This window comes from Lepus europaeus, chromosome 16 (assembly GCF_033115175.1).
Source record: "Lepus europaeus isolate LE1 chromosome 16, mLepTim1.pri, whole genome shotgun sequence".
Classification (NCBI taxonomy): domain Eukaryota; kingdom Metazoa; phylum Chordata; class Mammalia; order Lagomorpha; family Leporidae; genus Lepus; species Lepus europaeus.
This window is the reverse complement of record NC_084842.1, coordinates 1,816,528-1,835,752: the sequence shown is the minus strand read 5'-3', so window position 1 is coordinate 1,835,752 and position 19,225 is coordinate 1,816,528. Positions and strand designations below refer to the sequence as shown.

At 55.1% G+C, this 19,225-nt stretch overlaps 1 protein-coding gene across 1 annotated transcript; it reads left to right on the top strand.

Moving 5' to 3' along the window:
* The first annotated feature begins 239 nt into the window (after window positions 1-239).
* Window positions 240-11,068, top strand: GINS4 (GINS complex subunit 4). The gene is made up of 8 exons (XM_062213361.1): window positions 240-360; window positions 561-659; window positions 4,535-4,621; window positions 5,650-5,763; window positions 8,144-8,241; window positions 8,340-8,428; window positions 10,104-10,194; window positions 10,277-11,068. Exons 2-8 carry the CDS (start codon window positions 564-566, stop codon window positions 10,371-10,373), a joined length of 672 nt encoding a protein of 223 aa, XP_062069345.1. The 5' UTR covers window positions 240-360; window positions 561-563; the 3' UTR covers window positions 10,374-11,068.
* The last annotated feature ends 8,157 nt before the right edge of the window (window positions 11,069-19,225 follow it).

The following is a 19,225-nucleotide window of genomic DNA, read 5'->3' as shown; positions in this document are numbered from 1 at the left end:
GAGCAGCTGGGACTCGAACTAGCGTCCCCAAGCGCTGTGGCAGGAGAAGACGGCCCACACCCTTGAAGCGTAGGCCGTCCCCGGCGGTGTCGAGGCGCCCCCTCTGGACCGCGCGGCGCCGCCGCCGAGGCCCCGCCCATCTGGTGGGCGGTGTCGAGGGGGCGTGCCGGGCTCCTCCCCTCGGGCAGTGATTGGTCGGCGCCGTGCGTACGCGGTGACGTCGTGCCTACGCGGGAAGTTTCCGAGAGGAGCGCGGGAACCGAGGCGCTCCGGGCCTGGACGCGCGGCCTTCTCGCTTCCCGGAGCCGCTGCTTCACGGCCTTGCCACCGACCGTTCCCGGGCGCCCTTCCGCCTGCCAGGTCTGCAGGGGGGACCCGGGGTTGGGCGGGGGAGCGGGCGGGCTGTGTGGAGGGGCGCCGCCGGCCCAGCCCCCGGCCGCCGACAGCCGCGGGACCCGGGAGGGCTGCCTGTGGCTGGGCCGAGGCGTGCCGGGCTCCTGGGGGGCGGCCTCCGAGACGCTGGCTGGACCTTTGCGGGCGCCGGGTTTGGACTCGCTCAGGACATGACGGAGGAGCTGGAAGTGCTGGGACACGACTCGGACGGGGGTAGTGACGAGGTGATCCTGACTCCCGCCGAGCTCATCGAGAGGCTGGAACAGGTGAGCGTCTCCAGCCCTGGCGCCGCCGACGGTTTTGTTTTATTTTGTTGTTGTTGTTTTTTGTAGTGCAGACGTGGAATTCAAGCAGAGGCTGGATCTTATGACTTAAACGGGGTGGGGGTCGGGGGCGGGACGTCCCTTAGAAGATCAGTCACAGAATCTTCCCGTGGGGTTCGACAGGGATAGCTTTGGGGGCCCTGAGTAGAGCCGTTCACTCAGCAGGGATCCAGTTGGTATCTGTAGAGACTGAGGTGTGGCCAAGACGTGTAGGCTCGTTTTTTGTTTTTTTTTTTTTTTTTAAGATTTATTTACTTGAAAGAGAGAGAAGGAGAAAGGTCTTCCATCTGCTGGTTCACTCCCCAATTGGCCACAATGGCCGGAGCTGTGCCAATCTGAAGCCAGGAGCCAGGAACCTCTTCCAGGTCTCCCACGCAGGTGCAGGGGCCCAAGGACTTGGGCCATCTTATACTGCTTTCCCAGGCCACAGCAGAGAGCTGGGTTGGAAGTGGAGCAGCCAGGACTCGAACCGGCGCCCTTATGGGATCCTGGCACTACAGGCGGCGGCTTTACCCCTTATGCCACAGCGCTGGCCCCGACTTGTAGGATCTTTAAGATTGATTTATTTGAAAGGCAGAGTTACAGAGAGAACAGGGGATGCAAAGAGAGACCGTCTACCTGCTGGTTCACTCCACAAATGGCTCCAGGGGCTGGGACTGGGCCAGGCTGAATGCAGGAGCAGAACTCCATCTGGGTGTCCTACGTGGGTGGCAGGGCTCTAAGCGCTTGGGTCATCATCTTCTACTTTCCCAGCCCATTAGCAGGGAGTGGGATCAGAAGTGGAGCAGCTGGGACTCAAATCGGCGCTCATGGGATGCTGACGTCACAGGGAGCAGCTTAACCCACTGTGCCACAACACAGGCCCCAGCGTCATATCCCTTAGTTCTTTGAAACAACAGGGAGTTTCAAAAGGTTTGTGGGAAATGAAATTACAAGATAAGATTTCATTGGTGCAAAAAAAAAATCTGAAATCCATGCATACAAAAGATCTTCCAAAAAGTTCATGAAAAATGGGGATGATGAAAAACAGTACATGCATTTCAAAGCTTTTTTGCACCAAAATAAACATCTTTTAATTCTATTCCCCATAAACATGGGGCCAGTGCTGTGGCATAGCAGGGTAAAGCTGCCGCCTGCAGTACTGGCATCCCATTTGGGTGCCGGTTCGAGTCCCAGCTGCTCCACCGCTAATCCAGCTCTCTGCTATGGCCTGGGAAAGCAGTAGAGGATGGCCCAAGTGCTTGGGCCCCTGCACCCACGTGGGAGACCCGGAAGAAGCTCCTGGCTCCTGGCTTCGGATCAGTGCAGCTCCAGCTCTTGCAGCCATTTGGGAAGTGAACCAGCAGATGGAAGACCTCTTTCTTTCTGTGTCTCCTTCTCTTTGTGTAACCCCAACTTTCAAATAAATAAATAAATCTTTAAGAAGAGAGATTTATTTACTTACTTGAGAGGCAGAGTTACAAACAGAGAGAGGTCGAGACAGAGAGAGGTTTTCCATCCGCCAGTTCACTCTCCAAATGGTTGCAACAGCCAAAGCTGAGCTGATCTGAAGCTAGGAGCTTCTTGTGGTTGACCAGAGGCCGAGGACTTGGGCCATCTTCCAGTGCTTTCCCAGGCCATCAACAGGGAGCTGAATTGGAAGTGGAGCAGGTGGGACTTGAACCGGTGCCCATGTGGGATGCCAGCACTGCAGGCAGATACTTAACCTACTATACCACAGCGCTGCGCGCACACACACCACCCCCCCCCTAAGCTTTTTGAAATACCCCAGTGTCTACAGTTTCCTTCCCGTGAACAGTCACATGTTACATACTGTGAGGGGTGTGTCCCAAGACACACACGCGTCATTTAGCGATTTCCTCATTGGACAAACGCGGCCGAGAAGGTAAGGCCAGTTCCTCAGGGCAGCCTCTTGTGGCCGGGATAGCTGCGGTGCAGTAGGTCTGTTTACACAGGGTCCTCAGGTCGTGAGTGATGTGTTCCACGACAACGGCGCTAGGCGACAGAGCTTCCCAGGCCGGCTATGAGATGACAGTTCCCGGCCGTACATACGCGGCTCCTCCTTGCCTGAGACACGACGCGGCTCCTGAGTGCACCGTCTTGGGTCACCTGTGCACTGTGGTGGACGTGTTTAAAAAGATTGACTTCTTTTCTTTGAAAGGCAGAATGCTAGTGAGAGAAGGATGTTCCATGTGCTGATTTCACTCCCCAGACACCTGCCAACAGCTAGGGCTTGGGCCAGGCTGAAGTCAGGAGCCAGGAACTCCTTCCTGGTCTCCGGCGTGGGAGGCAGGGCCCCGAGGCACTTGGGCCAACATCTGCTGCTTTCTGTGTCACCAGCCCCAAGACCATGGATTTAGACACATTTCTCACTGAAAATTTCGAGAAGCTTCTATCTGAAAGTGTCCGGATGTCCCATCAGGAAAAGGTTGGGAAGTGCTGTGTTGAAACACCAACAGATGTCATGAAACTGTGAAGATGGCTAAGCACAAAATTGAGGCTCGTGGTGGCCTCTGAGGAGGGAGGGACACACACAGGACTCTCAAAGTAATCATAGTGTTCTTGAATGAAATTGTGTGCACGCAGGTTTTTTTTTTTTTTTTAACATTTGGCGCTGAGGTGCAGCAGGTTGGGCTACGGCCCATGTGGGCACTGGTTCAGGTCCTGGCTGCTCCACTTCCAATCCAGCTCTCTGCTATGGCCTGGGAAAGCAGTGGAAGATGGCCCCCATGCTTGGGCCCCTGCACTCACGAGGGTTCATTCCCCAGATGGCACAACGGCCAGGACTGGGCGAGGCCAAAGCCAGGAGCCTGGCACGCCATCTGGGTCTCCCGTATGGGTGGCAGGGGCCCACATACCTGAGCGATTCTTCACTGCTTCTCCAGGCGCATCAGCAGGGAGCTGGGGCCTCAACTGGCACACTCTTCTCTAGGCTGCTTCTGCCCCAGGCAGCGGCTGAACCGCCAAGCCACAGTGCCGGCCGGAGCCACGCGTGTGTTTTTATCCGTGTCCATGTTTGATCTGTAATTCATGAATACTTTTTACATGGGTAACATTTAATCCGCTGTTAAAATGAAAGCCCCGTTTATAAACCCTGCAGGATGTCTGGCCTTTCTCGTTGGTTACGCCTGGTTAGTTTGGTGTACCTGCTACACCGTGGCAGGTGGCCCAGTACCTCACACATGCTTAGAACAGCAACAGCCCCAGGATTTAATAATGTTGTCTTGAGGGTAACAGCCGGGAAGCAGGGAGTCGAGGAGGTGGGGAAAAACGGGCCGAGCCTGGTCCCCTCTGCTAAAACTAGACTTCCTGTCACTGGGAGGGAACTCGGGCCCTGAACAGTCAAGGAGCGCTGTGGTCTCTTGCTCCAACTCCGCGCAGTGGGTGACGTCCTTTGTCCTGCAGAGGCAGGACAGCCGTGTGCCTTGCGTGGCACGTGTCATGGTCAGGAATAGGGGGCCCCTTGGAGTCCTGCTGTGTTACCTGAGTAGGAATTAGAAATGGTGCAGCGCCCCCTGGTGGGCAGCACCGGTGAGGGAGGTGGGGTGTGGCCCTGCCACCAGGTGGAGTTAAGTACACAGGGACTCCTTTTTACTGGGGGCTGCGTCCGGCCTCCCGCTGAGAGAGGGCAAGATGGAGAAGCCATGGTGAGGCCTCGTTAGTGGGCAGAGCGCCTCCAGGACCCCCGGCAGGCGGGCAGGCAGCCAGGTCCCTTCGTGCGAGCGGCGGTGGTTCCTGCGGGGTGCTCCTGACTTGCACACTGGGCACTCCGCTGCCTGGTGAGAGCGCCGCTCACTTGCCCCGCTGGTCCTTGCCAGGCCTGGATGAATGAGAAGTTTGCCCCTGAGCTGCTGGAGAGCAAGTGTGAGATCGTGGAGTGCATCATGGAGCAGCTGGACCACATGGTAAGCCCCGGGGGCGGTGCCGGAGCAGAAAGCTGCGAGGTCTAGACCCCCGCCACCCGCCACCCCAGCCCCACAGCCCTGCCTGAGCGGGTGAGGCCACCATGGGCCTGGGCGTCGCTCGCTAGCAGCCACAGAGTGCTTCGTGATGTTCCGACGGGTCGGTCAGTTGGTTGGTTTGAAGATTTATTTATTTAAAAGGCAGAGTTACAGAGAGAGGGGGTGAGAGAGGTCTCCCACCCGCTGTTCACTCCAAATGGCCAGGGCTGGACTAGACCCAAGCCAGGATCCCAGAACTTCGTCCAGGTCTCCCACTTGGCTGCAGGGGCCCAAGGACTTGGGCCGTCTTCTGTTGCTCTCCCAGGCACATTAGCAGGAAGCTAGATTGGAATGGAGCAACCAGGCCTTGAGCTGGGGCCCGTATGGGACGCCAGCATCGCAGGAGGGGGCTTACCTGGCCGCAGCGCCGCCCCTCTCAGCTGGTATGTAAGGCTGCTGTTTCGGGTCCTTAGACGTCCCCTGCAGTGTGCTACATTATCCTTACGATTGAAAGGCAAGCAGTCATTTTAGAACAGCAAATGAGTATTTCTTGAACTTCATACGTTGGGGGGAATTTATTCTTATCTATTTGGAAGGCAAAGTGACAGAGCGAGAGAAAGAGACCTCCATCTACTGGGTCACTCCCCAAATGCCTGCAAGAGCCAGGGCCAGCCCAGGAGCCAGGCAGTTCTTCCAGGTCTCCTGCATGGGAGGCAGGGAGCCAGGCACTTTGGCCACCACCTGCGTCCCAGGTGCTATATCAGCAGAGGGGAGACTTGGTCCCAGGTACTCCAGTCTGGGAGGCAGCATCCTGAGAGCAGCTCAGTCCTGTGTTCTTTGTGCGATTACGACGTCAACAGGAAATGAGAACTCCTGCAAGAGTTTCTGGCTTGCCTTGGACTCAGAACCCTCGAGCCTGCCGCACTGCCGACGATTCGGCCCTTGGACTTCAACGTTGTGTTTCTTACGAACGTCGGCTTCTCTTTGCACAGGAAAGCAATCTCAGGAGAGCCCCAAAGGGGGACCTGAAGGTTAGCATCCATCGGATGGAGCTGGAGCGGATCCGCTACGTCCTCAGCAGCTATCTGCGGTGCCGACTCATGAAGGTGGGGCCTGGGGCCGCCCAGGCTGTCTGGGCAGGTGCCGTCTGCGTGGACTGCATATGTCCTGGGGAGAAGTTGGCTGGGAGCGTCCAGGGCCTGGAGATGTTGCTGAGAGGCCCCTGTCGGGGTGGCTAAGGAGGCAGGGGGACGGGAGGTTGATGTGGGCAGCCTAGGTGGTATGTGTGTGTTAACACAACTCTGGGGGCACCGTCCACGTCTGCAGGCCGTGTATCTGAAAGGTGAGTGCTGCCCTCTAGAGCCGCAGTGCGGGGCAGAGTGTGCACTGGTTACGCAGGGAATACTGGCCAGAGGAGACCTAGTTTTAAACATCGTCTCACCTCCGTCCGATGGACAATGTCAGGGTCATGGGCCATGATAACTTGATATTCTGCCACAGCTCTGTGGCCGTGTAACTTACAAAAATGAATTCATGAGTGTTTTTTTTTTTTTTTTTTTTTTTTTTTAAGATTTATTTATTTGGAAGGAAGAGTTAGAGAGATCTTCCATCCATTGGCTCACTCCCAAACTGGCCACAGCAACTGGGGCTGGGCCAGGTCAAATCCAAGAGCCTAGAACTTCACCCAGGTCTCCAGCGTGGCCGGCAGAGGCCCAGGCACTTGGGCCATCCTCTGCTGCTCTCCCAGGCACAGTAGGGAGCTGGATAAGAAGTGGGGCAGCTGGGGCTGGTGCTCTGGCATAGAGGTAAAGCTGCCACCTGCAGTGCCAGCATCCCATATGGGTGCCGGTTTGAGTCCCGGCTGCTCCTCTTCCAATCCAGCTCTCTGCTGTGGCCTGGGAAGGCAGTGGAGGATGGCCCAAGTCCTTGGGCCCTGCACCCGCGTGGGAGACCTGGAGGAGGCTCCTGGCTCCTGGCTCCTGGCTCCTGGCTTCAGATCGGCGCAGCTCTGGCTGTTGCAGCCATTTGGGGGTTAACTGACAGATGGAAGGTTTCCTCTCTCTCTGCCTCTTCCTTTCAAATAAAATAAATTGTTTAAAAAATAAAAATAAACTTCATCTCTTAAATTTCATCTTAGTGAACTGGGCCACCTGGTTTCTGGATCCTGATCCTGTCACGTACTGTCAGCCATCTCTTAATACTTTGTCCTCAGCACTGTCCATACGAGCCGTGGTACAGGTGTTCACCAGACACTTCCCTGCAGATAGACACCTGTCCTCCGACAGATGTTCTTGTTCAGCCGTTTAGGAGTCTTCTTGGTTACATACACCACCCAGCCCCAGGTTTACGGTTTGTCCACAAGCCTGTCACAAAGGCATGTGTTTTGTTTTTTAAAGATTTATTTGAAACTCAGAGTTACACAGAGAGAGAAGGAGAGGTGAGGCGGGGGGGGGGGGGTAGTCTTCCATCCACTGGTTCACTCTCCAGTTGGTCACAACAGCCAGAGCTGTGCCGATCTGAAGCCAGGAGCTTCTGGGTCTCCCACGTAGGTGCAGGGCCAAGGACTTGGGCCTTCCTCCACTGCTTTCCCAGGCCATAGCAGAGAGCTGGATCGGAAGTAGAGCAGTCAGGACTCAAACCAGCGCCTGTATGGGGTGCTGGCACTGCAGGCCAGGGCTTTAACCCACTATGCCACGGCACCAGCCCCTCCACTCCAGTCTTGAAAGGCAGGAAATTGGCTGAGCTTTCAGACCTTTGCCAAACTTGGTAACGCTCCCTGGGGACGATGAGCCGGAGCAATGTACATACAACAAGAGAAAGCGCTGTTACATAAACTGAACGCTTCGCACAGATGTTGATGGGATTGGTCCATGTCAGAGACTTAACACTCCTTTCAAACAGGTGCCGCTCTGTGTGGCCCTCAGTTCTGCCTGCTGCCGTCATTTCCTCCCTTCCTAGGGACACCGCCCTTGGCAGACAGCGCTGACGCCACAGGCCAAGCCCTTCCCGGTTCCTCCAAACCCATCTCTTTTTGGCTTTTACTTTGCCACGTGGGGTTTTCTGGTAGTGCTGAGCGTTTTTCTCATGAGCCTCCTCTCATGCTAAGCTTCACCTTTGCTGGTTCTCATCTCCTCGACCAAGGTCATTATCACGTGCGCTTGTGTATCCCGTGTTCGTCTGCCAGCATTTGTGTGTGTTCAGCACCTAGAAGAGCACCCGGCCAAGTCTAAAAATCCCTTGTCTTCCCCCACCACCTCGTCCGGCTGTGCTTGCAGGTGTTGCTTTCCCGGGCCCCTTCTGGGGTCTTGTCTTTCCTCCGGGCCCGGGGACCCTGCCTTCTCAGTCGCAGGTCCTGCTCCTGGGGGAGCGCTGTGGCCCTGGGGATGGGCCACTTTGAGGATGGCCTCGGCCTCGTTCGGAACGCCAGCGTCTCTGACCTGGCGTCCTGACAGGTACTTCCACGAGGCCCTCCGTTTGTCCTCACAGATAGAGAAGTTCTTCCCCCACGTCCTGGAGAAGGAGCAGACGCGGCCCGAGGGGCAGCCGTCCAGCCTGTCTCTGGAGGAGCTGGTCTTCGCCAAAGAGTGAGTGAGCAGGGCGGGCGCTCCCTTCCCGGGAGGCCCAGGGCCCCCGCCCCGGGACTGACAGCCCCGGGCCTCCTGCGGCCGGCCGTGTGTTGCAGGTACCTGGCTAACACAGAGGCCTACCTCAGAAACGTCGCCTTAAAGCATATGCCGCCCAACCTACAGAAGGTGGACCTCCTGAGGGCAGGTGAGCGGGGCGGGGGGAGGGTGCCGCTGGTTGCTCTGTCACACGTGGACGCAAGGATGGGGGTCAGCAGAGAAGAGGAGAGGGGCGCTTCTGTCAGAAACACCGGGCGTTGTGTCCCTGCGCTTGGGGTGCGCCCCTGTGACCGCCGCTGTTTGCCGTTCACCCCTCCCGCACCTGCTCTGGGCGCTACAGAGATGCGAAGGGTCCTGTGTGGCCTCTGCTCCCCAGGGCTTGGCTGCCTTCTCAGACTGCTGGACACGCGGGGACCGTGGGAACCTTCAGGGGGTCCCCGTCACCTCTAGTAGCAATGACTCCCCATCTCTTGGGAGATTTTCCTCTCAGCAGGGAAGAGGGAGCAGGACTGAGTGTGGGAGGAGAGAGGGGACGTGGCCAGGCCTCTGCCTCGGGCCCTTCTGGAGTCCCCCGGCTGAGGAAGGGAGTTGTGGGAGGAGCCCTGACCTTGGAGCAGCCAGCCAGGGCCGGGTGGCCTGCAGGCTGAAGCCCATACCCCGTCTTTTACCAACTTCCATGTCCGAGCAAGACCTCACCAGACCACATCCGGCGGAACTCTCAGACACCAGGATCCTCTCTGTTCACAAGTTCGGGGTTACCACTGAGATCTGGGGTTGCTCGCTGCCCATCCTGGTGTGGGGGGAGGCGGTGGCCCCCTGTGGCCAGGAGCAGCATCTTGGGTCCATGATCAGGTGCCCGCGGACTCGGTGTCTGTGTCCCTGGGACGGTGACAGCTTCCGTGTGTCCTCGGGCAGCAGTAGGGGAGAGGCACACCTGCTCCCCTGTGACAGGGCTGCGTGCTCCTCGGGACACGGTCGTCACGCACTGGGCCCCCACCCTGACAGCCTCAATCTGGCTTCATTACCCCTTTAAGCCTTGTCTCCAGAGATACCCTCCCAGTCTGAGGTCCTGGGCGTTGAGGCCACTTCAGGGGACGCGTGTTAGCCGTCCCAGGGAGCAGGCCAGAGCCCCACAGGTGGGACCTAAAGGCCAGCCATGCGCAGTTCATTCCTTAGGGGCTGGGAGCGGAGCAGGTAGCTTAACCCTTCGCACTGCTGTCTCGCCCACGGAGTCAGTCAGATGAGGAGCAGGCCTGTGCATCCCTGGGTCCTTGGCCCCAGCACTGAAGCCCATGCGCCCCTTGTCCAGGCTCCTAGGAAGCTGCGCGTTGAGACGAGCCTGCCCTCAGGAGGCCAGGCCTGTCCCATGTCCCAGCAGGCCATCTCCGACCCGGGATGACATCATGACTAGAATGTGCGTGCAGTTACAGTGAGACATGTTGAGAGTATACTTAGAGACCTCACTTGTATTGTGCTGTATTGTTACAACTGTTACACCGTGTTCTTGCGGTGGTCAGTCTCCCACTGTAGCTGTTCATCAGTTAAGCTTTGTTGTAGGTATGAGTGTCTAGGTGGTATACATGGGGTCTGTACTGCCCACAGCTGCAGGCATCCACTCGGGGGTCTCGGCTATGTGCACCTTGGCTGGAGAGGGGTGACTAGCAAGATCCCGCGCACGTGCTGAGTGCTGTGTGAACTCTCTGGAGCCGGATGCTGTGGCATTATCCAGGGTCCCTGCACGCTCGCCGCCCTGACCGCAGCGGCTCTCGCGGTGTGGGCCGTGCCAGCCAGGCGTCCTCCGCTCACTGCCTTGTCTCCGGCAGTTCCCAAGCCTGACCTAGATTCGTACGTGTTTCTGAGAGTGAAGGAGCGACAGGAGAACATCCTGGTAGAGCCCGAAACCGATGAGCAGAGGTGAGCGCCACTCCGGCAGCGGGGAGGGGCCTCCCCGGGGAGCAGCCGGCTCTGGGGGTGACCGCTGTCCCGCCTCTTCCAGGGACTACGTCATCGACCTGGAGGAAGGCTCGCAGCACCTGATCCGATACAAAACCATCGCGCCTCTGGTCGCTTCTGGAGCCGTGCAGCTCATTTAAAACCGGAAGTCAACGAGCGTGGCGCCGTGGGGCCTGGGCGAGGGAACAGCAGGAGCCCTCATCTCACTCTGTGCCCGGGGACCGTAGTGACAGAATTCCCCAGACTTCTCAGCGGTGCCCTGTCTGTCCTGGGCGTTGAAGACAGGCCCCGGAATACTGCCGCGGCCGCCTGCCCGCCTGCCTGCCTGCCTGCCTGCCTGCCTGCCATTCCGGCCAGGACCAGCAGATGGGGCCCTTGCTCCGTGTCATGCGCCTTTCCCTCTGCAGCGCTCAGGGCGCAGGGAAACGGGCGGAGGCTGCCTGACCCCAGGGAGCCTCAGGTGTGCAGCAGGAGGCCCCGGGTGCGGCAGCGTGCGCTCCCCGCCGGCCTGCGACCTATGGCCTTCGCTGAGCCCTCCACCCCCGGCTGCGGGGCTATCTGGCCATCCGCAGGCTCCCGCGTGCGCACCTCGGCAGCCCTTCGCCGTCTCACGGGAGTCTCGCAGCGCCTGTGGACAGTGAGCAGGGACGAGTCTGTGGAGCGTGGCGGAGAGCCCCCGCTTGCCCCTCTCTTGCCTGCCGGAGTCATGTTCATTTCCTGAGACAGAGGTGTGGGGGGTGTCTGGGGAATATGGCGCTTACTGCCAAGACAAACCTCGAGGAGAGCAAAGGTGTTGTTCACTAATAAACATGTTGATATTCCTGCGGTGCCTTGGGACGACCAGTGCCTTTATCCGGTTCATCTGTTCATCAAACACAAACGTGTGCCCGGCAGAGGGAGCTGGACGTGCACAGGTCACAACCCAGGGTAAGACAGCCACAGGCTCTGGGCAGGCAGTGTCTCAGGGGACTCCCCAGGAAGCTTCTAGAGCTGGGTGGCCCAGGAGGGTCTTACCTCTCCGGTAGCGTTCAGTGCAGGATCGGAATGCAGGGGCTGGGCATGCAGAGATCACCAAGGGAGGCGTTTCAGGCGAAGACTGCTGTGCAAAGGCCCTGGGGCAGAAGCGAGCTCTGGCCAGCAGGGCCCACGCCGGGCAGGACTTGGACAACCAAGGATCGTGCTTGGTCCTCACAGCAGTCCTGAGACGTAGCTGTGTCTTGGCTGGGGCTGTGTAACAGCCGGGAAACAGGAGATACTTAATGCCAAGTCTGAGATTGGAACCCAGGTCTCCGGTGTGGCACCAAGCAGCCAGGAAAGGCCTGCGCCGTCCTCAGCGTCACGTGCCCGGCCATCACCCAGAGGCCATGTTCCACTGTAGGTCGTGACTCGCGTGGGCCCAGATGCCCTGATTCTGGGGAACCCCCAGGCTGGGAGTCGCTGCTGGTCCAGGAAGCTCCGTGTGGGTGCTGGGCATTCCGTCCCCACGTCCCTAGCCTGTGTTGGGGTACGCAGGCGGCACCTGCCCACGCCGCAGTGAGTGGCTGTTTCCTGTTCACTCCTGGCTGTGTGCTTCGTTGTTGCATGAAGGGGAACCTGCGTTTCAAAGCCACGTGAAGCGGCAGATGCTGTGTCTGGCTGGCTGCTTTCAGCCCTCAGCTCGCGCCGTGTGGCTCGGCCGTTGCCGCACCGTGGGCAGCACGACAGCATTGCCATCCGGGAACTGCGGCAGCCGCGGTCACACCTCCCTGGCCACAGCGCTGCTTTCCGGGCCCACATCAGGCTCGTCCCTGCGTGATGACACGCGGAGTTGGCCGTAAAGCTTGCAGAGTGAATTTTTACGCAACATTATATACCGATTCTTCACAGGATGTTCCTTAAGCAATTTGTCTTGGGAAGCTAAACATTCCCATTTAGAATTCAAGGATTGATTTTTTTTTTTTTTTACTGTATCTGATCAACTAGCTGTAAAAATATCCCTAAAGTGTCAAAAAAAATTTCATTTTTTAAAAATATAGCCAAGTCCAGTGGAGGATGGCCCAAGGGCTTGGGCCCTGTGCCCACATGGGAGACCAGGAGGAAGCACCCGGCTCCTGGCTTCAGATCGGCACAGCGCACTGGCCGTGATGACCATTGGAGGGGGTGAACCAACGGAAGGAAGACCTTTCTCTCTCTCTATCTAACTCTGCCTGTTCCAAAAAAAAAAAAAAAAAAAAAAAAGCCAAGTCAGTATATTGTGGTTTAACAAATCTGGCCTCTATTTTTTTTTTATTTAATGAAAGTCAGAGTTACACAAAGGAGAGGCAGAGAGAGAGAGAGGTCTTCCATCTGCTGGTTCACTCCCCACATGGCCGCAACAGCCAGAGTTGTGCTGATCCAAAACCAGCAGCCAGGAGCTTCTTCAGGGTCTCCCACGTGGGTGCAGAGCCCAAGGACTTGGTCCATCTTCTGCTGCTTTCCCAGGCCACAGCAGAGAGCTGGGTTGGAAGAGGAGCAGCCGGGACTTGAACCAGCGCCCATATGGGATGCCGGCACTGCAGGTGGTGGCTTTACCCGCTGCGGCACAGCGCCGGCCCCAGGAGAGACTGTTTTAAGCCTCCTAAGGGAGGTACACCTTGGGACTCCAAGTTGTTCCTGGCTCGAATATAAAGATTTAAACTTCCAAGTTACTGCTTTTGGTGTCTCTGACCCTGTCGTTTTTCTCAGCGGTATTTCTGACTTTTCATTGCCTCTTAACAAGCCTCAGTGTTGCCGGCGCCGTGGCTTAACAGGCTAATCCTCCGCCTTGCGGTGCCGGCACACTGGGTTCTAGTCCTGGTCGGGGCGCCGGATTCTATCCCGGTTGCCCCTCTTCCAGGCCAGCTCTCTGCTGTGGCCCAGGAGTGCAGTGGAGGATGGCTGAAGTCCTTGGGCCCTGCACCCGCATGGGAGACCAGGAGAAGCACCTGGCTCCTGGCTTCGGATCAGCACGATGAGCTGGCCGCAGCGGCCATTGGAGGGTGAACCAACGGCAAAAAGGAAGACCTTTCTCTCTGTCTCTCTCACTATCCACTCTGCCTGTCAAAAAAAAAAAAAAAGCCTCAGTGTTTGCTCTCTACCTGCAGAAGAGGAAGGCGTGAAGGAAGCTTGGTGTTTTATTGAGCACCTGTGTTCTGGGCAGTGGACACATTACTCTCCATCAGTTTACTTCGTTCGCTCCCCACAAATAGGCACTCCCACAGGTAGGCACTCTATCACACCCAGGCCTGCTGGTCAGGTTAGCTTTCTCTCTCGCCAAAGGGTTTCTGATCTCCTTTTTAAACCTACAGTTCTGGATCCGGCGCTGTGGCAGAGCAGGTAAAGCCACCGCCTGCAGTGCCGGCATCCCATATGGGCACTGGTTCGAGTCTCGGCTCCTCTGCTTCTGATCCAGCACTCTGCTATGGCCTGGGAAAGCAGTAGAAGATGGCCCAAGTCCTTGAGCCCCTGTACCCGCGTGGGAGACCCAGAAGAAGCTCTTGGCTTTGGATCGGCCCAGCTCTGGCCATTGCGGCCATCTGGGGAGTGAAACAGTGAATGAAAGATCTCCCTCCCCCTCCCCATCCCCTTCCCTCTCCTCCCCCACCTTCGCCTCTCTCTCCCTTTCCCTCTCCCTCTGTAACTTTGCCTTTAGAATAAATAAATAATTTTTTAAGAAGTGGAACAGCTGGGTCTTGAACTGGCGCCCCTGTGGGGTGCCAGTGTTGCAGGCGGAGGCTTAGCCTACTATGCCACGCACACACACGCACACACACATGCACCCCGCTTCCATCTAATGCAGACGCTGGGCAGCAGTGCTGATGGTCCCTGCCGCACACAGCAGAGACCTGTTGAGTTCTTAGCTCTTGGCTCTGCCCCAAGCCCACCCCAGCTAGTGTAGGAATCTAGGGCATGAACCAGGAGACGGACAATCTTTGTCTGTCTCTACATCTTAAATGTTAAAAAAAAAATTTTTTTAACTTATGATGGCTTATTTCTGGAATTTTCCATGTTTTCAGACTGTGGTCGACTGAGAACAGGAAGTGAAACCATGGAAAAAGGGAGAATACTGTACTCTATTTCCACCTGACTTTTTTTTTCAAAGATTTATTTATTTATTTATTTATTTATTTATTTGAAAGTCCCAGTTACAGACAGAGGGAGCAACAGAGAGAGAGAATCTCCCATCTGCCAGCTCACTCTCCAAGTGGCCACAATGGCCAGAGTCAAGAGCCAGGAGCCCACGTGGTGGCAGGAGCCCAAGCACTTGTGGCATCTTCTGCTCCCTTAGCAGGGAGCTGTATTGGAAATGGAGCAGCCGGGACTCAAACAGGAACTCATAGAGGATGCTGGCCTCCTAGGCGGCGGCTTCACCCGCTGTGCCACAACACCGGTCTCTCTCCTTGATCTTTAACATTGGTCAGTTCTGGATGTGTGTCTTTCTTTCTCATTAGCCTGTTAGTTTGTGCTAGGTCAAAAATCATGCTACTTGCATTGCTGGACATTTTAATCTTAACTTTACATAACTATTGTATATTTATGGCACATATACATATATGTCATTATAAATTTTTTTTAAAGATTTATTTATTTATTTGCAAGTCAGAGTTACACAGAGAGAGAAGGAGAGGCAGAGAGAGAGAGAGATCTTCCATCCGCTGGTTCACTCCCCAACTGGTCACAACAGCCGGAGTTGCGCTGATCCGAAGCCAGGAGCCAAGAGCTTCCTCCTGGTCTCCCATGTGGGTGCAGGGGCCCAGGGACTTGAGCCATCTTCTGCTGCTTGCCCAGGCCATAGCAGCTGGATCGGAAGTGGAGCAGCTGGGCCTTGAACCGGCGCCCATATGGGATGCTGGCGCTGCAGGCAGCAGCCCCATGCTGCTCCATTTCCAATCCAGCTTCCTGCTACTGTGCATGCTGGGAGGCAGCAAATGATGGCCCAAGTGTTTGCTACCTGTGTGAGAGACTTGGATTGAGTTCTGCCAAAGTACTCTTTTTTAAAAAGATTTATTTAAATGAAAGGCAGAGAGAGAGAGAGATTATCTCCCAAATGGCTCACTCCCCAAATGGCCGCAACAGCCAGGGCTATGCCAGGCTGAAGCCAGGAGCTTGGAGCTCCATGCGGGTCTCCCACGTGGGTGCAGGGGGCCAAGGAGTTGGGGCCACCTTCCGCTGCTTGCATGTGCCCTGGCACGGAGCTCGATGTGAAGCTGGGACTCAAACCAGCACTCTGATACGGAACGTGGGTGTCCCAAGCAGTGCCTTAACCCGGGGCACCACAACACCTGCCCCTACTTCCTGATAACTTTTTTAAAATGTATTTGAGAGACTGAGACAGAGAAAGTGTATCCCCATCCATGGGCTCACTCTCCAGTCCCACAGCAGCACGGCTGGGCCAGCTGGGAAGACAACGAGTCTCTCACATGGGAGGAAGCTGACAAGCTGAGCTGTCCCCGCTGCCTCCCACAGTCTGCACTGGCAGGAAACCAGAGTCAGGAGCCAGAGGCGGGGATTGAACCCCAGGCACACCGACCTGAGAGGTGGCCATCTTAACCACCAGGCTCAACACCCCCTCCCAAACTACTTTCCTAAGTGTAAGCGTACCCAGGATACAAGGACCAAGCAGAAAAGTGACAGAGAAAACCAAAAACAATTTTTAAGTCTACAGCACCTGTCATTTCCAGGCAGTCTCCCATCCAAGTACTAACCAGGCCCGACCCGGCTTGGCTTCCGAGACCAGATGAGATCAGGCAGGTTCAGGGTGGTATGAATAGAATTGTTTATGAAAAAAGACACCTGTATTGCATCATGAAGAGCATGGGCCATCAAAGAAGCTGATAAAAGCTGCTTTTAAAAGCCATAGTCTTTGGGGAGGCATTGTGGCACAGTAGGTTAATCCTCTACCTGTTGGACTGGCATCCTATATGGCTGCTCCACTTCCAAACCAGCTCTCTGTTGTGGCCTGGGAAAGCAGTGGAAGATGGCCCAAGTGCTTGGGCCCCTGCACCCACATGGGAGACCCGGAAGAAGCTCCTGGCTCCTGGCTTCGGATCAGCGCAGCTCCAGCCTTTTTGGCCATTTGGGGAGTGAACCAGTGGATGGAAGACCTCTCTCTCTGTCTCTCCCTCTCACTGTCTGTAATTCTACCTCTCAAGTAAATAAATAAAATCTTAAAAAAAAAAAAAAAAAAGCCACGGTGTTAGAAACACCCAAAAAAAGGGGGGGGGGGGCGAATAGATTTTTTTTTTAGTATCCCGAAGGTTTCAACAGCTGCTTTCTTAAAATTTGCAAATGCTGGAACCAGGAAAATCTTTCAAGTTTCCTTCCAGTTTGAAATCTGCCCAGCCATCTTCCGTGGGTTTATGCAGGGTTGCAAAGCCTGCCCAGCCATCTTCCGTGGGTTTATGCAGGGTTGCAAGGCCTGCCTCTTCCACAAAATCGGTGCCTTTGTTTTCCAAAATGTTTTCTCCAAGAGAAGGATGTGGTGACAAGACCAGGGGCTAGAGTCAGGAAAGGAAAGGAGCCTCAAGTCCAGATTCTGCATCTTTAGTGCTGCAGGGACCTTGGAGAAATTCCTTCCTAATCTGTAAAACGATGATAAGGAGAATGATAATAATACCAAGACTATGTTGGCGTGAGTCAGGAAAAAGTGAGTCAGGTTTAAAAGATTTTTATGAACTCTAAAATGTGAGTCCTTTTTTTTTTTTTTTTAAAGATTTATTTATTTATTTGAAAGTCAGAGTTACACAGAGAGAGGAGAGGCAGGGGGGTGGGTTCTTCCACCCGTTAGTCCACTCCCCAAATGGCTGCAATGGCCAGAGCTGGGTCAATCCAAAGCTAGGAGCCAGGAGCTTCTTCCTGGGTTCCCACGCGGGTGCAGGGGCCCAAGGACTTGGGCCATCTTCTACTGCTTTCCCAGGCTATAGCAGAGAGCTGGATCGGAAGTAGAGCAGCCGGGTCTCAAACCAGTGCCCATATGGGATGGTGGCCCTGCAGGTGGTGGCTTTACCTGCTACGCCACATCGCCAGCCCCTAAAACGTGAGTCCTGTACACCTGTGAGTGAATGGTCAGCTTCCTCCTGTCTTTATCTACGTGGAATGCTGCATCGATGCTTCAGCTTTCCCAGAGCACCAGCGGGCAGCGTGGCCAACTGAGGCCATCAGGACTCCAACTCAGCTATGTCCCCCTGACCCCACAGCATGTGTCCAGCACAAAGACACGCTGGCCTTGACCTCCCCGAGGGCACTGCCCGATGGCCCGCTCCCAAGTGTGTTAACAGTCAGCTTGCTCGGTAGACCGTTTGCGGTTCTAACTTTGGCTGGTGACTGCGTTCTTCCAGCTGCAGGGCTGTTTGTGGGTGAAAGGTCTACGTAAGCGTCCCCGCGTTGTGTGTGAGACCTCAGCCACGGTGTGGCTGCGCAGGATGGATGCACACAGCCCTGATGGCAACAGTTCTCTCCCTTATGTATGCACCTTTTTCCTTAATATCATAAGTGCTTCTAAAACTTTAAAGAGATTCGTGAATATTGTTTCAATACAACATTTTATTTACCTGCATGTGCCTTGGATTTGTATGCTTCTGTTCTGTTGGAAATTCATGGTGCTTTCATGGAATTAAAGATTCCATTATTAAAAAAATAATGATAATAATAATAATTCTTACTCACATGCAAAAATTTTGAAATCTTCCTACCTCAACCTAACTCTTAATCTCTCCCACCTGACAAATAGAGGTAATTTTAATCCAAGGTAGCATTTTTAGACATGTAGAATTTATAGCATGTCCCTGCTAACACTTTGAAAGCTTTAGTTCACAACATGATAATTGAATCCCACGTTGACTTCTTTTGGATCCCGATAGTTGCACCCTACACTTTATGTAAAAGTGTTTCTTATTTGGGAGTTGAAAAATAAAGACATAATAATTATAATTTTTAAAGGATTGTTTTTTGCAGCTGCTCTGAGTCTGTGTTAACCTTGACATTAACACCAGGGTCATTCCAGAGTAGATGCTTGGCAGCAGCCAACGTGAACAAGGAAAACAACTCTGATGCAATCGCAGCCTGATGGAAAGTGCCGAGAAGGAGAGGGGAGAACAAAACTTTAGAGAAACACAGTCTAGCGACTTTCTGTCCCCCCGCCCGGTAACCACAGTTAAAACCATGGAGAAGTGGGTGATAGAGAAATAAACACAGCTGTAGTGACATTTAAAATTTAGAAGCAAGGGATCGTTTTCTAAGAAAATAGGATCCGGCAAAACCGACTCTGGAAGCAGTAACACCCTGTCTGTTGGGCAAACATTTCACAGACAGCACTTTCCCAACTTTCTGTTTGTCCGTTGATTTAGTTTATGATCTCTGGCCGTACAGAAATTCTCTCATCCCCCGATCCTGCAAACACTCTCCTATGAGTCTTCCTTATGCTTTGTAAATGTATTACTGGTTTTTAAATTGTTTCCTTTGAATAGTAGAGAGAGGGAGGGAGGGAGGGAGAGAGGGAGATCGATCCTCTGTTCACTCCCCAAACGTCCACAACAGCCAGGTTACCCCACAGTGAGTGTGACTCCTGGGCTGTTTGCCGCCCTCCCCTGCCTGCCCGGGGACTGGGCAGGCTGGCCACCCCTTCCCACATGTGTATGTGCCACGTGCACATGCAGCTGTGAGTTAGAATGTTCTAGAATATTCTAAGAACTCCAGACACAGGGGGACCTTCAGCGCTTTTGCATCTTCTCAGATTTTGAGTAAAAGCCTTAAAATTCTCTGTCAAGGAAGCGTGCATGGCCCCTCGGGCTGGTTCCTGTGAGGATGGGTGCAGAGTGGCTGCGCTAACTACACTCCCGTTATTTCCTCGATTTCTGCCTCTCAGGGGCCTGCCCAGCCAGCCTGCCAAGGTCCGCAGTGAGCAGGAAGCTGGAGTCAGGGATCCGGCGCTGGGAGTGGAACCCAGGCACTCCGACGGGGACACAGATGTCTTAGCCAGCCTCTTAACTGCTGGCCA